This window comes from Aulonocara sp. 'chitande type north' Nkhata Bay, linkage group LG2 (genome assembly GCF_057382095.1).
Source record: "Aulonocara sp. 'chitande type north' Nkhata Bay isolate Kocher_YH1m ecotype deep benthic linkage group LG2, A_spYH_male_GT1.1, whole genome shotgun sequence".
Lineage (NCBI taxonomy): Eukaryota > Metazoa > Chordata > Actinopteri > Cichliformes > Cichlidae > Aulonocara > Aulonocara sp. 'chitande type north' Nkhata Bay.
This window is the reverse complement of record NC_141345.1, coordinates 24459096-24482352: the sequence shown is the minus strand read 5'-3', so window position 1 is coordinate 24482352 and position 23257 is coordinate 24459096. Positions and strand designations below refer to the sequence as shown.

Sequence of the window (23257 nt, the reverse complement as noted above, 5' to 3'; positions counted from 1 at the left end):
CTGCCGACGTTCAAACCACAGGAGGGGTGACCAGGGATGGATTACCGCCTTATTGTTAAGCTCGCGCCACAACCACCAACACACCCACTCTGTCACCCACCCTCCACTATTCTCCCACTGTGATGCTCCAACCCTATACATCTGCTCATGAATCCATCAATTCCTTCAAAGTGCGAGGGGACGATAGAGATTAGATTCTCCGTAGGAGCAAATGGGACGGTGTTCTTGCATGCTGGCTCATTAATGACCGTGGCATGCGTGTGTGTGTGCGCGTGATAGTGTGGGTTTGCGTGCGAGTGTGTGTTTGTATGTTCCCTCACCCTTATAACAAGCTGTTGTCGTTCCAAAGGAATAGCCCCTAGGAGTAACTCTTAAACGCTGTTGCCCTGGTGTCATGGGAACACCACTTCTAGTACCTCAGTAACAGATATTGAATGTACCGTGCATACCCTTTTATTTTTTTGTACAGATTTTCTAGATGCATCTTTACTATTCTTTACTAGAAGGGTTGTAAAATGGTAGCAGTAATGATACAATTTAAAAACAAAAAAAAGCCCCATAAAATAATTTGACAATATCTTTGTAGGTTCGATAAGATCAATGAATACTCAGGCATTAAATCCAATGCGTATCTGTTTGCCTTTACCTTTTTATTTCCTCATAGTGTAAGAATTCGGCACAGATTCAGACTGTAGTCGATGTGTTTCAGTCCCAATCTTACTGGCTGATGGAAAAATGAGAGGAAAAAAAGGAGGAAAAAAACAAAACAAAAGGCGATCATTGTGATCTGCTAGTTTTCTTTTACTAGAACAGTAGTAGTAGGTGCTGTTTTGTTATTCATTTAATCCCCCTTCGTCAAGCTGCTCTATCTATAGTGCATGTGAGGTCATTTTTAAGGGGAAATACTATTGCCCCCCCCCCCCCCCCCTCCCCCCCTCCCTCCTACCAGACCCCACCGAGTGTTTCCAACCCGAGTTGCCATGTTTGTCGTGGTCAGTTTCCAGTGATGTACAGTTTCCCCCCTCAGAGTCTATGACAGACGTGGAGCGCGTCTGTCCTGAGATGTTAGGCTCCTCTGTCATGTGATGAGTATATATTTTTAATAAATAACCCCCATAGTTTGGATTATGAGCATAATAGTAATCTTAAAATTTTTTTTTTGCTGTTGTTGATGATGATGATGATGATTATATATATATATTTTTTTCAGTTCATCAGTGCACTGTTATGAAAACCGTTCTGTTTTATTTTAATGGATATGCTGTCTGTGTTCTACATGTTGTACTGAAACATTTCAGAGATCAAGAGTTCCCTCTTTCCCCCGCAGCCCCAATTTTTATTTTTTTTTCTTCTTAAAAGAAATTTGTCTGATCCCACCACCTTTTCTCTCCAACTGATATCCTGTGGGCCTTACTTACTCTCCCCATAATAGTAGCTGTTAGTGAAATTTGCCATGGAACCACTCACTGCCTTAATACAGTTGACCACAGCAGGTGAAGTCAGGAGACACACACCCAGCCAAAAGGAAAAAAGAAGATTGGGCCACATTCAAGGCCTCTCCGCAAAAAGCTCCTCACACCCCAGCAGGCCTAAATCTACCGCACCTTGTTTCTTTATCAGTGACGAACCACATTTAGCCTTGTGTGAACTCTTTTAGCTCATTCTGCAGCACATCAATCCTGTGCTGTACAGCGTTATTTTAAATGTCTTTTTCATTACTCCCTGGTTTAATAGTTCAAATCAGCCGGGCAGAGAGTATATGTGTGTTGGCTAACAGATAAGCACAGTGTGAGTATGCTCATAGCTGATATTTCACTCTTGGGTGTGAGACTGCCCCGCCACCGTTACCATCACCGCTCTGCTGCTCTTAAAAGTCTCCGAGCCGGAGCCACAGGGGTGACTGGTAGGGGGAGGACAAAGCGGACTCTGGTGTGGTCTGTTGGCAAAAAGCAAAAGGAGAAAATTATGGTGAGAGCTGGTCACTTTTTCTCTCTCAGGGTTCAAAATGCACACATATCCTCCAGCAGTCGCCCTCTGTCTCTTGTCCCTCATCCCAAGTTTTCCGCCCTGACAATGTAGAACAGCCTCCTGCATTTTTTTTTTTCTTTCTTGTTTTTGGAAACCGCTCTCCCCTTCGATCCGTTTGTGCACAGGTCTGAACTTTTTCCTTTACTCTTTCATTTTTGCTTTCTTTTAGCACTGACATCTAACCATCTAACAAGGAATGAATGAATGAATGCTTGGAAGTGACTGTGTGTAATGTTAAAATTGGGAAATGTATTTTTACAACATGTGAACATTTTTTTTTTCCCACACACTCTCATTGTGAATTGATTTTTTTGTTTTTTTGTTTTTTCTTTCACCAGACTGCAAAAACAAAACAAAACAAATTAAAAAAAATTCTCCTGTAACTAGACTCTTAAGCTTTATTTTTTGTTTTGTTTACTTTTTTATTAGAAACAATCATGTTTGTGATGGTAACTTCCAATGGTAAACTCCACACCGTATTTTAATAAAATCTTAAAAAATGAAATTTCTCTCACTTCTTTCTTTGCGTTTGTAAGCTGGTACCAGGCGTCCTGCTGTGTACTGAACCTTTAACACTGCCTTTGGTAATTTCTTCGGGGGGAAAAAAGGGGGTCTGTGCTTCATTATTAGTGGTTAGTTAGATGGTGACAGTTAATTGCCAGCTGTGATATGTTGACAGTCAGCATGTTGAGAACATGGAGCTGTGTTTACAGAACGTCTGCCATAAACAAAATTGTTTACTTGCAGGCTTAAGCTGCTCTTTTATACGCCAACTGTAGCTTAGGCACTGCCAGCATGACCACAGGTTTACAAGGAAGGGGGGCTCAGGAGGGTGGAGGGATTATTGGCTCCAAAATTGCTTCCACATGCACACAACCAGGAACTTTTAAAATGGAGCAGAGATCGCTCTTGACCCTGTTTTCATTTTACTGTACTGTGCACAAGTCTAGAGCCACCCCTCATTTCTCTGCATTTGATTTCAAAGGAGCCAGACCTTGTATCTTTTTTTTTTTTTTCTTTTTTTTAAATGGTCTTGAGCACTAGTTCTCCAGGCTTTCTAAAGGTCTTTCAAAGTCTTTCTCTGGATATTTTGTTTCACTCATCTCAGCCCAGTGCTTGTACCTGGCTGTTTTAGATGAATATATCTTTTTGTTAAGCCACGTAATGCTGACTTGTGAAACACTTATTCAAGTAAAAGAATGGCATCTAATTCAAGGGATGAAGCAGAGTTGCCTACATATAACGACTCAAAAAAAGAACCAGTTTTAAATTGGATTTAAAACTAGGATAGAGACTGTAACTACCAGCCTGTCACAAAACCACATCATTTGTTCCCATTTTTTCAGCTGAATGTGTGAACAGTTCAAACGATAACAGTTTGACAGGAATAAGGTAGTATTTTTTTTGCACCAACAAGGTGGTTCCTAAAGAGCTAGTAGCTCTTCCCATGGTGTGCAGTATGCCCTGAACAAATTTGAGGAAACTGGACAAGTAGAGGACAAAAAATGCAGGTAAAACTACAGCAGATTAACACTACCTAGAAGTCTTGTCCATAAGAAATAGGAAAAATTGCAATATAGATCTGACATATGACATGAAAGATTCATTTGGCCCTTCAGCTGATCCATCTACTGTTCACAGAAGGAAAATAAGCAGGGAGAAAAGGCTGAGCTGTGCCGAATTACACAAGAACTGCACTAAAAATCAGTGCCAACAGGTCTTGTGGAGTAATGAATCCAGATTTAAAATTCTTGGTTCACTGTCAGAGGATGCCAAAAAAGAGGCGCACCAGTGAGTGTCAACAGCCATCTTGAAAACGTGGTGGAGGCACAGAGGTTTAGAGCTGCATTTCAGCCAATAGCATTGGAGAACGTTAAAATAAACACATAAAATTACGGTCATATTTGATCCACTATGCAATGCCATCTGGCAAGCATCAGACTGTTAACAGCTTCATTTTTTAGCAATGATCACAGATACTCTGCCGATGCAATTAAAACATACTTAGATGGAAAAACAGTGAAACACCGTCAGTTAGGGTTGCCAATAGGGTTGCCAACTCCCTGAAAAATAAATAAGGGACACCTCGTGGCCAGGGCCGGGCGACCCAGTTGTCTTCACCCTTCCCAGTGTGGTGAATTTTCTAGCTCTTTTTTTGTGTGTGAAATTGTTTTTTTAACCATTTGACTTGAAGTTGATTGTGCGATTTTTGGCCCATTTTGAGCCGATTTTTGAGTGATCGGACCGATTTTGGCCTTCATCGTGCGTCGTGTAGTATACGTGGGGTAACGAGAAGTGATTAACACCTCACGACCAGCTCCCGATCATCAATCGCTCGTGAGGGTGTCACCACAGGCTGAGCGCCTGTGGTGACACCCTCACGAGCGATTGATGATCGCGCGCAAACGTAAACGTAAACGTTGGTGAAAAAGACGGAGCAGCACGGCTGTGCAGCGTGTGATCTGGACACAAGCGATGGAGGCACAACTTGTAGAACTTTGGAAAGCTCATCCGAGCCTTTTCGATGTGGCATCACAAAATTATCACGACCACAACAACCGTGAAAATAGTTGGATTTACATTGCTGCTCAATCACAGCTGCCTGATCAATGTTTTTCATTAGCAATTTAGCAAAGTTGATGGTGGTGGTGTGTCTGTGTGAGTGAAAGACAGAGCGAGCGACAGATTTTCTGTTATAACCTTCATGTTATGGAGGCACAGTGTGAGCACTCAGGTCGCATCAGAGCATCGGGCGGTATAGTGTGAGACCTGCATCGTGACCTACCAACTTCTAACCCCTGCGAGTCAATCGTGCAGTTTGAGCAGGAGCTGAATAACGTGACTGAAAAAATCGCACAGTGTTTGCCCAGCTTTAGGTGTACTGTCATCCGAGACTTGCACCGCAGAGTCGGCGTTTGTTCCCCTGTTGGCCATGCTTCTTGTTGTGGTCATCTGTTGTCTTCCGGTATTTTCTCCGCAAGCGACCTTTCCTCGACCAATGAGATGAGCGGTAATCTGAATTGTCATACTCGAATTGTCATAAGTGTGGTGTCAGCTCATTGGTCACAAAGCAGGAGAGGGGCTGGGAATTATGTTTTCAAACAAAGCGTTAATTCCATTAACATTTATAGACTACTTTTGATTCTCACTGTATTACGGGACAAAGTGCGTCCCTTATTAGCTCAATACGGGACGTGTACTTTTGTTTCTAAATACGGGACGATTCCGTATTTTAAGGGACGGTTGGCAACCCTACACACTACCAACAAAGCAGCTACTATGCTAGTAGCGGCTAATGTAGCTCTGAGCATCTTGCCTCAATAATCAAAAGTGACTCAATTTCAGCTGTTTATGTGCTTTTTAGAATTGTTTTACTGTATAGCTAGGTTGGGTCTTGGCTTTTTTTTCTTAAAAGGTTAGTTTTCAAGGTTTAATAGTAACCATATGTACCACTTTAGCTCAATAATGGTATTGAGGTATATGCTAGCAGCTATACCTGAATGTTGTTGTGTTTGGAAGATAGATGTATAAAGAAAAAGAGATTTTAGTCTATTTTCTAAAATTTCTTGGTTAAATTATGGTTCAAATAAAATTAACCAAATTTAATTGCAGTTCATACAAACTACAAAATTATTATCAGTCATCAGAGGTAGTATCAGCCCTACTTACTGTTTTTGTTTAAGAGAGTGACAAGCATATACTGTGTTATGTAACCATGTGTGCAGATGAAGCAGGCCCAGGGTGCCAACGGTATTATTTACCAGACCTGATTCACACACACTTCAAACACACCATTGCGACATCTGTCAGTTCCCATGCTGTGCCAACACATTTTTTTTTATTTGTTTGTTTAGTTCAGAGGAGGAGGGAGTCCTTCAGGTCAGGCCAGTAAAATGTGAGAACTGGTTCCTGCCCTGCTTCTGCAAGGTCAGTAATTTCATTTAACTACTCTTTAAAACGAGTCGTCTGCAGGTTTGAGTGGAAAAGAAAACAACACAGAGGTCTTAGATACAGAGTTGAAAACGTTAAGAAATAAAACTGTTTGGAGTCTTTCTGGTTATACAGGGGAGCGGTTTGACGGACCCACATGTGTCTCATATTGGTTGCGTGCTTGCCCTTATGATAAATTAGTCTGGCAGATTGATGTCCCCCCATGTGGAGGGATCCTATCTTCAAAGCTGTTTGGCATCTTTGGAGTAATTTCATTCTTTTCTAGTAACCGAATCAGTAAGATACCAGTTTTGCTTTCAATTTAAAATGAATGAATCCGGTACTCTGATACTCTGAGATAGTTAATTTATCTTCGACTTCAACTTTGTTAAAAAAAAACATCACTTTGGTAATACAGGGGACTTTATCACAGATAACATAACTTAAATATTTGAGATAATGTGCAAAACGTAAGTAAAAACAACAAAACAATGTGAAGCATACAGAATTTAGAAAATACAGCTGTATTAAATTCTAAATGAGAAAAAGAAATGTCTTCAGCATGTCCTGGTTCTGCACCAGGGCCTCCTCCTGATGGGACGTGCCGGGAACACCTCACCCAGGAGGCGCCAGAGCAGCGGCTCTACTCTGAGCCCCTCCCGGATGGCCGAACTTCTCACCCTATCTGTAAAGGAGAGGCCAGCCAACCTTCGGAGGAAGTCCATTTCACCCGCTTCTATCCGGGATCTTGTTCTTATTACTAAACAATTAAATAAACTTACTAAACAATTTAATGAATGCTACACATGTGATATATCTATGTAAATAAAAAAAATATACTGAAAATAATGGCAAGTATAGTAAAATGGGTTTCAAAAGCACAAATAACGATTTACAAATTCAAAGACAAGACGTAAAAAAACAAGATGCTCTGCTTCAGTTCATCATTTACGGTACTCTGAGGTAATTATGGGTCACTCCATCTCAAATCAGCACAAATCATGCAGATCTACGATTTGTATTAAAAAATCGAGGTCCAAAGGTTGGACATACATAATGGCTGTTGTGAAAATTTTGGTTCTTTGGAGTACTTTTCAAAATATGTGTAATTTTTAAAGATGTCGACCCACTTTCTGAGAATGTATTCACACTTTGAAATCTGAGGTGGTGTTTGATCACAAATTTTCACTGGTCTTTCTTACCATTGCAGCGAATCAGGGTCTGTTTGGGGACAGATGAAATGAGCTGTATGTGTCTTTATAAATGAGTAATACATTTTAACAAAGGCCCTGAATCCCCCTGTTGAGAACCTAACATCTTCTGTCAAGCAAGACTGGGAAATACATTTCTTGCAAAGCTAGTGCAGTCGCTCTGCTCGGTTCACGAACTCTTATAGACTGTTGTTAAAAGATGAGCTGATGTAACACAGGGGTAAACATGACCCTGTCACATCCTCTTCAAATAGTGTTTTTTGGGTCAAAGAAATAAACAAATTTCTCAGTTTTCACATTTCAATTATTTACAGTATTTTAGATTATTTAAAAATTATTGGATTCTGTTTTTATTTTCATTTTGCAAAACATCGAAACCTATACCAAAATGTTCTGTTCTGTCGTGCCAACTCCTCTTTGATCGGTAACATCTCCACACCCATGTGTTTTAGGGAACGAGTATATATTTGTGACTTGTTTTTAAATATTTATCTCTTGCAGGGATAAATGAGTTTAAGCTGCGTGGCAGAGGGAGGGTAAAGATGTGCTGAGGAGTTGAGAGATGGATGAACACATTGTTGGTTTTGGTCTCATGCACCGTGTATCGGTGTAATCCATCTGTTCTCCCTGCTGTTCTTTCCTGTTATAGGGGTGCAGACTGTTCATGGCAGTGAGGCTGACATAGTGGATCTAGTATGTCCCACGCACAACGCTCTGTGATTAGCTCACGGTTTTCCTTTCATTGCCCTACTCGCTTGGCTCGTGTAGCACTGACGTGAGCACGTGATCGACAGGAAGAAAACCTCCAGCTATCTTGCCGATTTGCGTCAGTCAGGCAAATCCGCTGCTGTATCCGGTGTCCTAAAGCGAGACTTTTTGAGTGTGTGTGTGTGCTGGAGAGCGCAGCTTAACCGTGAGCTCTGCATGTGTTATGGTAATGTAAGCATTCATCAATTCCCACATAGGTTTGCAGGCACACGTGTGTCAGTGTCCACCGGCATACCTCCCAATGTGGGGTCAAAACTGAGGTCGTTTTGTGGGTGCAGTGTGTTTGATTGCATGCACGTATGCACACCTGTGCAGCTGATAGAGTGTCACTGACATTTCACATTAACGCGGTAAGTCAGTCTGGATGCTAAGCTCACTGTCATTAATCAGCAGGCAGCAGCAAGGGAGTCATGCTTATTTCCCGTAACCTACTTTCAACAGCATCAGCATGAACAGATAGATAGATAGATAGATAGATAGATAGATAGAGCTGGTGAGGAAGTAGTAGTGGAAACAGATGTGTTTGATGGTGTTTGTGTGATTGTTTATAACTGCAGGACACAAAGTCCAAATTGTTACCCGATCCACATCTAACCCCACTCTTCCTCTGCCCTCGCCTCTTCATCCCTTCTTATTCCAGGAAGGTTTAGGGCTATATAGTGACGTGGCTGCCTGTTTTCTTCTTGCTCTGGCTGATGTTTGCCAGGTCAAGCTGATAGCACATGTCTTGAGAGTGGCAAGGCTCGGTCCACACTGAGCCCAAGGCTGCTTTGTTGCACCGCGTACAAACAGTCTTATTTAGTTTCAGCCTCTGACACGTTGATAAGTTTGTGGCGGCCGGCAACAGAAACCTCCCTGGTCGTCCATGTGTCTACCAGCTGTGGGACCTGGTGGCCACACGTCTCTTTCACTCTCTCATATACACACACATACTTAGACACTCTGACCTGAGGAAATGGGGTTCCTCAACTGAGATCACAGATGGATAGGCCACAGGACAGGAGAACTATTTGAAAGGGGTGGGAAAAAAAGTAGACAGGAACCACTTTAAACTCTTTGGTTATCTGCGGTGTCCAATCAGTGCATTCACTGCAGAAATAAAAGCCCATGTTTCTGTCCAGACTGAGCTCATCTGTTATCCAGGTTGCATGTCTGTGCATGAAGCCCCGCTTCTTTCTCTTTCTAATTTACTGCCATTATTCAGCAACTCTACACCTCTCAAGTCTGACAGCTTGAGCTGAAAAACGGGGGCAAGATAATACATAGAGCTGAACGGGGTATGACGAGAGAGAGAGAGGCCAAGGTGGTGTTGATTACCTTGTCAGCAATGTGCCTGTTGAATTTACACAGCCACTGAAAGAATAGAGAGAGAGGCTAAGAGGGAGAAAAGAGGGGAGAGGAGTGAGGCTGTTAACTGCCTTTCCATACAAGGAGAAGTAGGGGGAGGAAAAGGGAAAAAAAACGAGGAGGGGGAGGAGAAAGCAGGAGAAAGGAAGAGAGAAAGGGTAACATGAGGAGATACGGAGAAGGGAGGAGGAGAGAAATTTGGAAAGAGATAAAGACGGGCAACCGAGGGATAAAGGTTGATAAGGCTGCACCAGAAAACCGGTTACAATAGGGAGCAAGTGGAGCTGTACCCTCTCTGTGAGTCTGCTGCAGCTTCTCTCTGTCACTGATAATCCAGCACAGGTAGGGAACACACACTTCATTCATTCACTGCACAGAAAGCCTGGGTGAGTTTAACCCAAATACCCACTTTAATGGAAAATCTTGCTTAAGTAAATGTATAATTTTAACCTTGTCAGTATTGCCTCTGAAATATAATGTAATATAATCATATGACACATCAAATTTCAATTGAAAGTATCTAATTCTGCAAATTCAGCGTTATGTTATACTGCATGCATTTAAAAAGCCCAGACTGAAGGTTGGTTGTACACAAAACTAATTTGTGATCTTGCTACTAGCTAGTAAAGTATCTAATAATTACACTATTCTCTCTGAAATGTAGCAGATTTGTGTTAAGTGGCAGTGATTGAAATATTCAAGTAAATAAAGAGATGAATCAATTTCCCATCACTGAACTCTTCCCTTGCAGGAATGATTCGACTAGATTTTTCTGTTTCACAGCTGATTTTTAGTTCTTCTTTTTTCATATTATAAATCCATATCGTCAGGAAAGCCAAACTCAGGCAGTGCCTCCTCACTTTTCTTTTGTACCAGGTATCATAATTTCCCTTCCAGCTACACGAGAAGCAGTTAAAGTTTCAGACCTGCCGTCGATGTGATGCACATCTCACTGCGTTTTCTCTTTGTATGCACGAATGAATGAAATGGTTGCACAGAAGTAGGCTAATTTAAGACAGACTGATGTGTCTCCCTTCTCGACACAAACTCCTAAACCGGCCGTTGCCCCGTAAAAGATTTTCATGAAAAATCTTGGCCACAAAAGCAAATTATCCCCTTTCCATTTTCTTGTTAAAAACAAACGTACCTCTGGCTGCGTGAACAAATCTGTGCTTTTGTGTTCATAACCGAATGCCTTTGTGTATGAGCTGAGGTGAATGTGTGTATTATCTCTGCTTGAAGCCACTTTAATTGCACAGTAAATGTGCCCGGAGGGCGGCAGCCGCTTAAGTTTGGCTCTGCGCCACATCCCCTTGTTTTATTGTGTCTCGTGCCTGACAGAAACACCGCTGTGTTTGTCTGTCTGTGCCGACTGGTGAGTGCACATCTAAATTGTGTGCGTGCATGTAACTGTGTGTTTGACAGTTTTTGTGTCTTTTATGTGTATTTTAAAAAAAAAAAGAAGCTATTATCTCTGCGTGTGTTGCAGCAGCACGCATCAGCTGGTAGTGTGTCTGCGTGCTAACCGATAAAGCTCACCGTGTCCATGTGGGAATTCAAGAAATGTCTCTTTAGTGTGTTACGGGGTCAATGGGATGAATTCAAAAGGAGCGTAAGAGGGTCAAATAAACCAGTCTCACTGTAGAGCAGGTCAGAGTTGATCAGAAACAAATAATTTCAGAATAAAAGATCATATATGTCCAGAGTGTTTAAGTAAGTGTTTGCATCACCCTGTCACAGCGTTGACCTCCTTTTCTCTAATAAACATAGTGGAGAGAGCAGACAGGACAGTCACAGTTACCAAGTTCACATGGTGATGTTAAAGCCTGCAGGGTCCAGGTCATGAATTTCCACACACAAGCTTCAGTCACAAAGATAAGATAAGAAGCTGAAGTTACTCTCTGGAAGGAGACCCATACTTCTCATCCTGAAGCTTCATCTGACTCCAGCCAAGCTGCAGCAGTCAGTGAGGTGATCTGATGACTGAGCTGCACGATCAATTGGGACCTCTGTGTGTCACCATATGTGGGGTATTTTTTTACAGCTGGCAGTTAAACAGTGCAGTGGAGACATTTAATGGAGACGGGGAATGGATAAAACACGCTGCGAGGACGCGGTCAGAAAAGTGTCAGAGTTGGAGTTTTGCAGCTATATTGGAGGAGTAATACTATCTGACCCCTGAAAATAGACTTCACTGACAATGTGGACATGAGTGTTGTGTGTGTGTGTGTGTGTGTGTGTGTGTGTGTGGGGGGGGGGGGGGGGGGGGGGGGGGTGTTACATACACATGTGTGTGTGTTTTTGACTTGCCCAAATTTAACTGTCTGCATTCTGCAGCTGCTTGGAGTTTTAGTTATACTGTAGTAACTCACACAAATGCCACTCTCCCTTTCTGTATCACACAAACGGAAAAAAAGATCTGCCTCGAAGTTACAGACTGGAGACGGAGCTAAAGGATCTGCAAATAAAACACAATAAGTGAGGTGATGTCATTTTGTGTATTTTCCCTTGAAATGCTCGACTCAGCGAAGCATGTCGATGACTTTGGGCCCATCTAATCTAGGTGCCAGTTTGGATTAGGACGGTATTTGGGAATAATTGTAAGATCACATTTTGAAAGTGGAATCAAAAAGCCAGATCTGGAACAAATTTAGATGTAAATTGGTACGTGCACACTATGACACACAGCACTGCAGGGTTGTTCTTTCATTTAGGAGAAATAATGCTAGCTAATAATTGCTTTTGAATCCTCTTGGGTCCCGAGGCTGTGAATTTCCTTCTGAATCCAACTACTGATTTTCTGCCGCTCTTCTTGCTCGTCTTCTTTAACTCTTCTGACAGTGGGACTCTTTCTTTGCCATTAAGAGTTCAACAGTAAGGCTATGCCAGTTGCTCAAAGTTCTGTCATTACAGCTACCCTTGAAAGCTGGCAGCAAACACAAATGCTGTCCTCTTCACTGTGAGAATCCGCTTCCTAATCCTCCGCTTCCTGCCCTTGTGTGTTTCCCACCTTTGCAATTGCTCAAGTTTTTAATGCACTGCCCCTGTGTGTCTTTCCTTTTTGTGTACTGGCTACTTTATTACTTGCTAGTACCTGGTTGGACTCTGTTTTGCCCCCAGAAGTACCTTAATTCTTCATGGCACAAATACAACAAGGTGCTGGTAACGTTCCTCAGAGATTTTGATCCATGTTGACACAACAGCATCACAGAGTTGCTGCAGATTTGTTGGCTGTACATCTCCTGTTGCACCACATCCCACAGTTTCTCTATTGAATTGAGAACTGGTGACTGTGGAGGCCATTTGAATACAGTGAACTCATTGTCATGTTCAAGAAACCATTTGGAGATGATTTGAGCTTTGTGACATGGCTGGAAGCATCCAGATGGACATGATCAACAGCAATGCTCAGTTGGTATGAAGGAGCCCAAAGGCTGCCAGCCACAGCCAGCCTGAACTGTTGATACAGAGCAGGATGGTTCCATGCTTTCATGTTATTTACACCAGATTCTGACTCTACCTTTTGAAAGCTGCAGCAGAAATTGGGACATTTTTCCAGTTTGCTGTTGTTCAGTATTGGTGAGCTCTATGAATTTTATCCTCGACTTCCTGTTCTTAGTTGACAAAATCGGCACCCAATTTAGTTTTCTGCTGCTGTAGCCTTTCAGCTTCAAGGTTCAGAGTTGCTCTTCTGCATACCTTGGTTGTAACAAGTAGTTATTAAAGTCAATTTTAATTTTGCCTTTCTATTTTATGTCTGCACAGAAATGCACAGAATTCTTGCCCTGTGATTGGCCGATTCTGTACTTCTGCTAATGAACAGCTGTCCCAGCAGTTTATCTGGTTTTTATAGTTGGTTTGATTGCAAAGTTGCAAGTTGAGCTGAGATTTTTTGTAATAATCTTAAAAAACAAAGTAAAAACAACACTACTTGTTTACCCTCAGTATGCAACATAGAAGTAGTTGTGGTGGAGAGAGTTTATAATTCACAGCCATCCATTTTCTTCTGCTCGTCCAATGACAGTAAATACCAGGCCAACACTCCAACAAAGTGAATAATGTTATTGTTGCTATAAAACAGAAAATTGAGAGGACGGATGTAGTGACTACTTTGTTGGCTACTTTGTTAGAGATAACAGATTATCTCTCCACAACGGTAGACTCATTAAAAAAACAGAAAAACAAAACACCACAAATTTAAAAATAAATTCAACTAAAAGCATTTTCACCAGAATTTCCCAATAATATTGTTCTCATGAATGTAAAAATCACAAAGAGTTCAAAACAAATGGGGGTTTCTAGACTGTGACCTATGGAGCTGAAATGCATTTTGAGCAATTGTCATGCCCCCGTCGCCCCTCTGCCTCTTAATAGAGTGTGAGTCTGAGTCAGCAGCTGGTGGTCAGTGGATGGTCAGTCGGTGAGATCAGTAGAGCAGACAGAAATTTGTATCCATCCTCAGAGATGTTGTTTTAATTAAAGGCGGCGTCTACAGCAGACATTACAACGTGATGTTTTCCCTGTAGCCAGAAATTGGCTTTTTGTCAGAAGTCTCTTGGCCCGACCAAAGAAATGGGAGAGTTTCTTTAATAGGAAGCCTAAGGGTCAGGGAGTTCATCGGGCTTTGGTCTTTGATAAAAAGGCTGTGTTTTGATATCAGGGCTGGGATATGGAATTTCCCCACTCATACTGATTTTCCGGGATTGTCTGGGTTTGGTTTCCTAAATGTTCGTCTTGCGATCTTTTCATTTACTTGCCCACGTACAAAGATTATATGTCACAGAGTTTATGGTAGACTTGTTCAGCAGCTTTTTGTTCATGCCATTTGCCACAGTGATTTATTTATTTCTTTTTACAATGATTGTGCACAGAGCAAGGAGAAAGACTTTAATGTTTTTTTGTTTTTTTGTTTTTCATTTCTCCATTTCTTGCAGATGATGTCATCAGAGCACCTGACCTGTGGCTGGCTGCAGCAGCTCCTTCTCGTACTTGTGAAGCTTGGCTTCACATTTGCTGGGCCTTTGCGACCGCTCATTGGGACAGAATGCACAGCCAAGAGTCCTGCTTCCTACATCCTGGTCTTTACTGGTCACTGGAGCCCTCAGGCTTTCCCAAAGCAGTATCCACTGTTCCGACCCCCTGCACAGTGGTCCAAACTCATAGGTGAGAAAGACCCATGGGGGTGGAAACACAGGTTACTGGAAAATCATCCATGTTAAATGGAAATTTTTACTGTGACACCTGATAATCCATTGCATGTGCACTATTACTTCAGATTCGCAACAGCAGCAAAGAGTCACAGTATTTTTTTTTTCATTTATTTTCAGCAGTTAAGAGTTTACCGATGTAAAGCTTTTGTGTAACAGGTGAGCCAATCAAAATGCACAAATCACATTCACAGTGAGACTTAAGGAGATTTTGGACGAGCAGTCACACTGAAGCAACTTCTGCTTCACCCAAGGGCAGTTTATTTATTTTTTGTTCCTCATCAAGGAGCTTCATGCACAACTGCATACAAAAAGAGGTTAGAGATGTTAATGAGCAAAACAGCAAAAAGTTGAGAGCAACAAGAAAAACAACCTAAACGCTCCCAGATGGTAGCGTTTCTCTTTGTTTCTCTAACTTCTCTTCAGCTGTATCTTTAATATTTCTCTATTTCTTCAAGTCAGTCCTACTCTCCTTCCCACATTTCCGCTGGTTTACCACAGTGTTGGCGGTAAAGACTGGAGTGGTGAGTTTGGGGCTGCTGAAGGTGGGTGATGATAGTTGGGGTGTGGTGGGGTCAGACCACTCACCTCGGAGCCAGGAGGAGGAGAAGCAGAACCAGATACAACCTTATATTCTCCCTCTTTTAAAAAAAGCAAAAAACAAACATTGTGGATGGATGGATGGCAGATGTCTGCACATCTGTGTGTGCGGCGTCTTGGACTGCTGTGTGGTGGCTGCAGCTTTGTCTGGTTTCTAGGTCTCCCATTGGTGCTTGACTGCTTTGCCAGAGGATGATGTCCTACTTACTCCATATAGACAGAGGCATCAGAGATTCTGACACACCCATAATGGCTTTTAATGTTCTAGGGTGCTGGGCACCGGGGATTGGACTTTGTCACAAGAAAAGAAAAACAAAGACTTCAGTAGCCTCAGAGTCTGCAGCAGGGGGACACAAAGAAAACTGGGGATGAAATCTGTCACCGCACAAAAAAACAACCTGAAGAAGGTCTGACGGCCAACAGAATAAAGGAGGAATGGAGTTTGTCATAGCCAAAAACAAATACTCAAGAGAATTAGAGGGAAATGGGATTTAATGTCTTGATAGGGCTCAAACGTGATGGGTTATCAAGTTTCAATGATGCTTGTGGGAAGTTTGTTAGGATGGTAATGTAATTAAGCATGAAGTAATTGCAGTTTGGAAAGAAACAAGATAGTGTGTGAAGTGTGCTGGGCAGATCATGTGTGTGTGTGGTTCGGCGTTTTAACTTAAATGCGTTGGCGTGCGTGCGTCTGTACGCGGGTCTGAAAAGTGAGGTAAGGCAGAACCATCAGAGCATTTGTCAACGTGTTTCTGGCTAACCTTACTTTGCCCTTAAAACCACCGGCCCAGGCCAGTAGCTCTGTGGGATTCAACAACGTAGCTCCAGAAGCTGTGGTACAAACAGTTCAGCCTAAATCAGTGTCTCCATTCAAAGCGATTTCATAGATAGCCACAACAAAACATAGGAATGTGAGGCAAATGCTCACGGACCCGACGTATCAGAAAAAGCAAGAGTAAAAGTTATGAATTTATTATTTTATCCACCATCTGGCTGCCAATCCGAGTTCCTGACCTACCTCCTGGCAGCAGTGTTGTGGTTTCTTCAGTGATAGATGGAGAAAAGACGTAACTGTAACCTTGCAATATTGCCAAAGACATGCATGTGGGCAATTCCTTTAGAATTAAATGCTTAAGTGCAGGAAGGAGGAGAGAGCCATAGAAATACATGCAGGCTCCACTGGTGGAAATGATCTCATCGTCTGGCTGAGGCTCTGTGGTGCTTCGCTGACATTGATATGCATTCCAGTGAATAAGCATCTTACTCCTGTCATCTCCTCTTTCTTCAATTTCTTTTCTCTCTTTAGCGGTCAGCCATAATCGTCATTTTCGGCTATGGGAGGAGGGCGCTCCAGCCAGCGCAGGGGTTCAGAGCGTCGCTGAACTCGGAGTGACGGTGGAGCTGATGAAGACAGCCAAGGAGGCCAGGAAGAAGCGCGTGGTCGGCGCCATGTACCGAACGGCTGGCATCCCCAACGGCATCGGGCACAGCTCCACAGAGATGCTTATTCATCCCCGGAGTTCACTGGTAGGCACAAATTTACCTTCATAAATACTCAGACGCAGTAAGTCACACAAACCATCTGCTGGGCTAAACCTATTCCGTCATCTGGTGACCAGCCTCCCCATAACATCCACGTTCATCTGCTCTGATTAAACACTTCACCACTTCTTTCCACTATCCAATCAGCCTATGTTTAGCTGAAGTGCTTCAGCTCTGCAGCCACAAACGCCCACATCCATCCTGCAAGGTCTGTGCTCTGTCTGCTGCGGACCCATGATGACGCGCAGCACAGGGAGCTGTTTCTGGAAACACATTTGCCTGTTTTCTTAGCGTTAGATAAGAAGTTTGATAAATTGGTACAGCAAACGTTACGATATAGCGAGTGGAATCTGGAATCTGTCTTCATGTGATGATGAAATTAAATATATAACAACTAGATGACACCCACTATATAAAGAGCAGCACACTGTTTTTACACTTCGCCCATGGTCCAATAAAGACAAGAAAATGTCAGCTGCTTTTGTAGATAACTTTTGCTAACAGTTTACCTGCTTTAAGCCTTCAACTGGCTCCATATTTTGGAAGCAGACAAGAATAATAACATATGCTCCCATGCCTCTTCTACACCAACATTTAATAGTTGCTTTGATCATTTTACCCGTGTGCTCAACCTTAAAGTGATCCCAGGTGATCAGAACATCTTCATGTGACTTCAGCTACCCGAGTGAACCAAATTAAGTAAATGTTTACCAAGATTTTTTTTTTGCAAACTTTTCTTTTCTTCTGTGTCAGATTTCCTGTACTGCAGCTTAGCAGGGAAAATCCTTTTCTAAGGAAACACAATGTGAAACTGTTGCACTAAAGAACCAGCTGTGGAGGATAGCCGCTGTGGTCCCACATGAGCCATATTTAAGGTTGTGGCTTTACTCATTGCTGGATAGCGCTGCGTATCTTGAATGGTGACCGAGTGCGGGAGCAAAAGTCACGGTTGGACTCTTTGTTGAGGCTCGGGTTAAATTTAGGAGCCGGGCCTTAAACAAAGGCAAAGGATTTGAGGCATGGCCATGTGGAAAAGTTACAACTCGAAATAAAATAACCCCTTTATGAGTCAGGCATACGCAGCTGATGAACAAGAAGGAAAAAGGTGTATAGAGGAGAGGGTGGACATTTTACTGGAGCTTGTAGGAATAGGTGTGTGTCTGCCTGAAAGTCTGGTGACCTACATTTGTTTATTGCCTGTCGCACTGCTTGAACCCGAGGACCTTAAAAAAATCATAAACAACCTGGTCGGAGGGCATCGTTGGTAAGTACGAGTCATGGACAGCAGCTTAGCAGCTTGTCATCTAGGTATATGATGCCTGTGGCTGCTTTCAAATGGTCTGTTTTTAGACCTGTGGGCAGAACAGCAAAGGAAAGCGTGACATCGGCGGTTTTGTGCTGAGCACACGTGAATGATGTGAAGCTGTCGTCTGCTCAGTCTGCTATTGTGCTTCTCTGTCTGTTTCTCCCGCACGCTCATTTATAAATACCATCCTTTCTCTTCCAAACAACCAAAACACTCATACTCAGTGACCTAAAAAGCAAAAAAATCCCAAACACATATGATTTCCATCTCCACTGCTCATGACTCTTCTGCTCTTGGTGTGTAATTTAAAACAGACAGATTACAACGAATAAGCCCCGTTGGGAAATTCAGGGCTTTTTGAGAGCAAGAATTCAGGTGACAGAGTCGCATGCTTTCAGGGATGACTATGCTGTTTGTTTTGATGGGTTGGGGAAAAAAGTGAGAGGGGTCATGGGAGATTTGAAACCGTCTATGCTTTGGAGACACTTCCTGGCCCGTGCGTTGCAAAACATCCGCGGACTGATCAAGCTGCTGACGAGGAATACCCCTGCGAAGACATCCTTGCTGAGTGGCCCGATGGATATAGCGGAATGATTTCTTGGAAAAGCCGCTGTTTCAGAGGAGGCTGAAAAAAGAGGACGATGAAGGAGCGGTGTTTGCAGAATAAAGGGAGGAAAAAAGGAAAGAGTGAATGAGTAGATTCATAAAAGCAAGAGTGCGACCTCTGATTTGTTTTTTTCTGTTCTCTGGCATGAATTACAGCCAAGAAACAGACCTCATGTGTCATTCTGACTCTAGCTACTCTCCTGTCTGAGTCTCTTTTGACTAGTTTGATTTCTGTTCCAGCTCTTTCCCCCCATCCTCCAGGCCACCCTTTCCTATCCATCAAAAGCCAGCCAAGCCCAGCAATCCCTCCCTGAGACTGAGCAGCTTAGCCAAGGTCCTCAAATATCGGCCCTTGAGTGAGAAGGCGTTTTCAGATGTGCTTTTTTCTGGTCATCTGTGAACTCGGTGTGTGCTGACCTCCAGGCCACTTCCTGTATGAGGTCACTGGCACTCAGGAAACATCCATCACAGAGAACACACAATCTAAACCTGTACAGGAAACTGAGTGAGCTCATGAGCTCACATGCATTTATAAGTTTTAGAGCTATAAATCCTGAGATCAGCTGTGTTTTTGAGCGTGATGTCATTCTTAATGCATTTATAGTTCTGCAGAATGATTCCTGTAATATAGTTCACGCAGTGAGCATTTGGACAGTCACATGTATCCACTTTAACACAGAGAGCCCAAGTTTAGGTTTTACAAGTTTAGGTGTTAGTGTGTGGTGAAGAAGGACCCAACATGCAGACACGGGGGGGCAGGAGCAAAAGGCAAGCCCTTTGTTAAGCTGATGATGTTTGTGAGGCAAACCACAAAAGAGAAACAAAGTCAATGAATAGTAAAAACTCCCTGGGGCTAGAAGACACTAAAAACCAGAGAACAGCAACTTGTATTGTGTAAAGTTAACAGTGACATTGACAGTAGAGGGAAGGCAGCACTATAAATACACAGACGGAAGATTGAAGCAGAGTCACAGGTGAACATAATCTAATTGATTACATTAAAGGACTTGGATACTAAAGAAACTGAACATAATCTGCCTCACAAACCCTAAAAGTGAAAATATGTACTCTCTTTGGCCCCTGAAAAGCTGCCTTAAGGTCCAGTAATGTTGCTTAGGCGATAACTTCGTGTAGATAATACCTATCAGGACAAAAATGGGCTTATACTGTAAGCTTATTTCTGAGAGTGTTACTGCGTGCATGCCTGTCTGTTGATCTGTCAAGCCAACTATCTCTGATCCCTCTGGAAGACCACGTTGTTTACTTATATTGACAAGCACTTTTTGTCAGTCTAAACTCTTTAGTACATATTCTAATGTTTAAATGTAACACACTTGGTAGCCAAATGTCCAACTGCTGTTGAACCCCCGAAAATCTGGGCCCTGTAATTTGGAAATATAAGTATATCACGTCTATTACATATTAAAGCTGGGATGTTTTTAGCATTACTTTAGAACAAAGTGGATGCTCTAAAGCACAGAGCCTGATGAACAAAAAGAGCTTGGCTGTCCACATAATTACGGTTTAGACTATACTAAAAGACAAGAAGCATTATAACAAAATATTGCTGTGCTGATGGGATCAGATTTATTGTTTTTTATGGATTGTTTGTCTTTTCTTCCCCAAACAGCCTTCGGTCAGCCTTTTCTCATCCAAAATTCCACAGTTAGACTTTTGATTGTAACCACAGAAATAATAACAGAGGATTGAGTGTAACATTTGTGCTATAGTGAGTTAGACTACTAATTAATGATTAATGTGACTGCATTTTCATCATCGCTGATGTTAAAAGGAAAATGCTCACCGTCATAGTCTGACATCTGAGAATAGTGACTGAACACAAAATGCTGCTGATGCTTTGCAGGGTGAAAATAAATCAAAATAATGAACAATTCATTCAAACGTATCTGGCCCCTTCCTGATTTCTTTCTTTTTTCTTTTTTTTTTGCATATTTGTTGCACTTACATGTTTTAGATCATCATGCACATTTCATTAGTCAAACCCAAGTACAATGATTTTGTTTATGAACGAAGTGAAAAATGCTATCCAAACTGACCTCTGAATGACTGAAAAATGAACAGAAAGGTTTTGGAGTGGCCTAATCAAAGTCTGGAGTTAAATCTGATGGAGATGCTTTGGGATGACCATAAGCAGACCACTTACTAGGGTTGTATTAAAACAATTCTGCAAAGATGGTGAGCCCCAGTAATCTGAAAGACCTATTGCCAATTATTACAAATGCTTGATTGCAGTTCTTGCTGCCACTTTTTAGGTTTAGGTGGCATTTATTTTTTCCCACAGGGCCCTGTAAGTTAGCTTTTCCACCCTGACACCGACACAAAGACATCCATGCTGTCAACATTAAAGCACTTTATAGCTTTGCCACTCAGTTTAAATCTGCTTATGAACCGATGACTTGACCGATTAAGACTAGTTCTGGCCTATAAGCTTAAATATTCACTTAACAGTGTCTCTTGTATCAACAGCTGTCCCTGATGGTGAAGGTGATCCCCAGCCCTGACTGGTTTGTTGGTGTGGACAGCCTAAATCTTTGTGAGGGCAACCAGTGGAAACAGGAAGTGACGGTTGACCTCCACCCTTATGATGCCGGCACAGACAGTGGATTCACTTTCTCCTCTCCCAACTTCCCCACCAGCCCTCCAGAAAACATCACAAAGGTAGGAATGCTTCCAGTGTGGACTAGTACATCATGTGCTCATAACCTGACACTTCTCTACGTTCTAGGTACATTTTTGTATAGTCTTATTTTTATTTTTAGAACTTTGCAGGATGCTTAAGGGATATCATTCCTTCACTTAAGTTATTGCTTGGCAGGCCTCACGTCTGACATGAAGTTGTTTTTTCAGTTAAGAAGGCTCTCTTGCGTAACGGACCATCTATCTTTTCCCAGCATGTGTCTGAAAGTGGGCTATTGTCCATTCAAAGTTGTCTTGAGAATCTGCTGGCTCTCCTGATGAGATATGCCTCACCGCTCTTTGTTGACTTCTCCAGATCACCTCTCAGTTTCCAAACCACCCGGCCAACTCCTTCTACTATCCACGCTTGAAGGATCTTCCACCGATTGCCAGCATAAGGATCACGCGACAGAGCAGATCACGTGACCATCAAACCGCGATGTCCAACCACATTCTGCCCAACTCTATCAGTCCCCGCCGCTTCTCAGGTATGACCACTGGACACATTTAATGCTGAAAGGCCAAATATCGATGCGAATGATTGGATAGGAGAGCACAGGTAATCAAAGAGACACATAATGTGGTTTTATTGTGTTTTTCATTGCATTGAAGTCACATTATGGTTCATTTAGTCACATCTAATGATGATTTAAGTAGGTTAGCAGTCTATGTCTCTACTGAATAAATAGAAATGTGATTTAATGAGTATTTGGTTGGTTAAATCATAGTATAAAATGGGAATGCACTCAGTCCCTTTAAATGCTACAGGAAACTCACAGCATAGTTGCGTCTTTGGTAAATCGCAGTACTTCTACACCTTTTTGGCTGTCTCTTATATTTTCCTCATCTCTTTCTCAGCAACGCCATTGGACTGTGAAGTGTCGCTCTGGTCGTCTTGGGGTTTGTGTCTGGGTCCCTGCTCCAGGGGCGGCGTCCGCCACCGCACACGTTACATCCTCTTACGACCAGCCAACGCTGGAACCCCCTGCCCTGAGCTGGAGGAACAGGCTGAATGTGTACCGCACAGCTGCATGCAACTCCAGTAGCTGCAGAGTGCATGAGCACGCATGCTGCCGGTATGCAACACACTGGGATTTTGTGTCATTACTGCCGGACTTTAAAAGGTTTCTGCATCTTGATCGGCGCGTTTATGAAGCGAGGGGTTCAATTGTCTTTGTTACAGCTCAGTTTTGTAAGTTTAAGATGTGGCGCGATAACAGCGAAGGCCGTCAGATTTAGGGCGAATGCTCCTCTGGAACTGAAGTTTATGAGTCTGATTGTAACTGCATGCTGAACGGGTATTAAAGCTTGAGACAGCGGTTTAAATGTTTTGAGTGCAAAGTGATATTTTTGGTTTTTGGAACTGTTGTAGATGCAGAAGAGAAAAACTGATTATGGTCTGTTCATTGTCAGCAACGTATGCATTCAAACTGTATGTCGATAGCTGCACACTGGCACAGAGTGCTCACAAATGTCCTTGCACATACTGCATACCTCTACAGGCATGCTGGCATTACTTCTCTTAGATAACCTATACATGCTTGCCGGATTTCAAAATAACCTCACACCACATTTTATAAATATGACCTTTCATAAGAGACACCCAGTGGCTGACTTGAAGCGTAATGCCAGTCTGAAGAAGCTGGCTTGCAATAAGACACGATGCAGGTTTTTATTGGAAGAAAGATTAAAATATTTGTATTATTTTCTCTTTTGATATTTCATTGTTGAGACTTTTGTACATACTCTAATGTATCGTATCTTGTATAACTCATGAATAAACATGGAGGTGTGTTTTTCAAATTAATTTCTGTGTTGTTCTTCAGTGTGGTTTTCCAGCTGTATGGTGTTTATGTGTGAAAATTATATATTTTAATAAATGTTTACTAAATGCATGGGGTCAGGACCAGGCATTTATCTGAATATCGTCAGATTTTCATTGGGGGACATTAGGGACAGCACAAATTGAGCAGTTTGGAGACAAAGAGAGGCAAAGGTGAGATCGTTTGGACACA

The 23257-nt window shown here is 42.3% G+C and overlaps 1 protein-coding gene across 4 annotated transcripts; it reads left to right on the top strand.

Moving 5' to 3' along the window:
• The first annotated feature begins 4459 nt into the window (after positions 1–4459).
• On the top strand, positions 4460–23029 carry spon2a (spondin 2a, extracellular matrix protein). 4 transcript variants are annotated; one of them, XM_086312317.1, is made up of 7 exons: positions 4460–5038; positions 5883–5955; positions 14219–14447; positions 16398–16618; positions 21033–21224; positions 21559–21730; positions 22101–23029. In XM_086312317.1, exons 3-7 carry the CDS (start codon positions 14219–14221, stop codon positions 22286–22288), a joined length of 1002 nt encoding a protein of 333 aa, XP_086168443.1. In that variant the 5' UTR covers positions 4460–5038; positions 5883–5955; the 3' UTR covers positions 22289–23029. The 4 variants fall into 4 exon arrangements, with proteins under 4 accessions (XP_086168443.1, XP_086168436.1, XP_086168427.1 ...); XM_086312310.1 differs by lacking the exon at positions 4460–5038 and having other exon boundaries at positions 5759–5955; XM_086312301.1 differs by lacking the exons at positions 4460–5038; positions 5883–5955 and adding an exon at positions 9459–9581.
• The last annotated feature ends 228 nt before the right edge of the window (positions 23030–23257 follow it).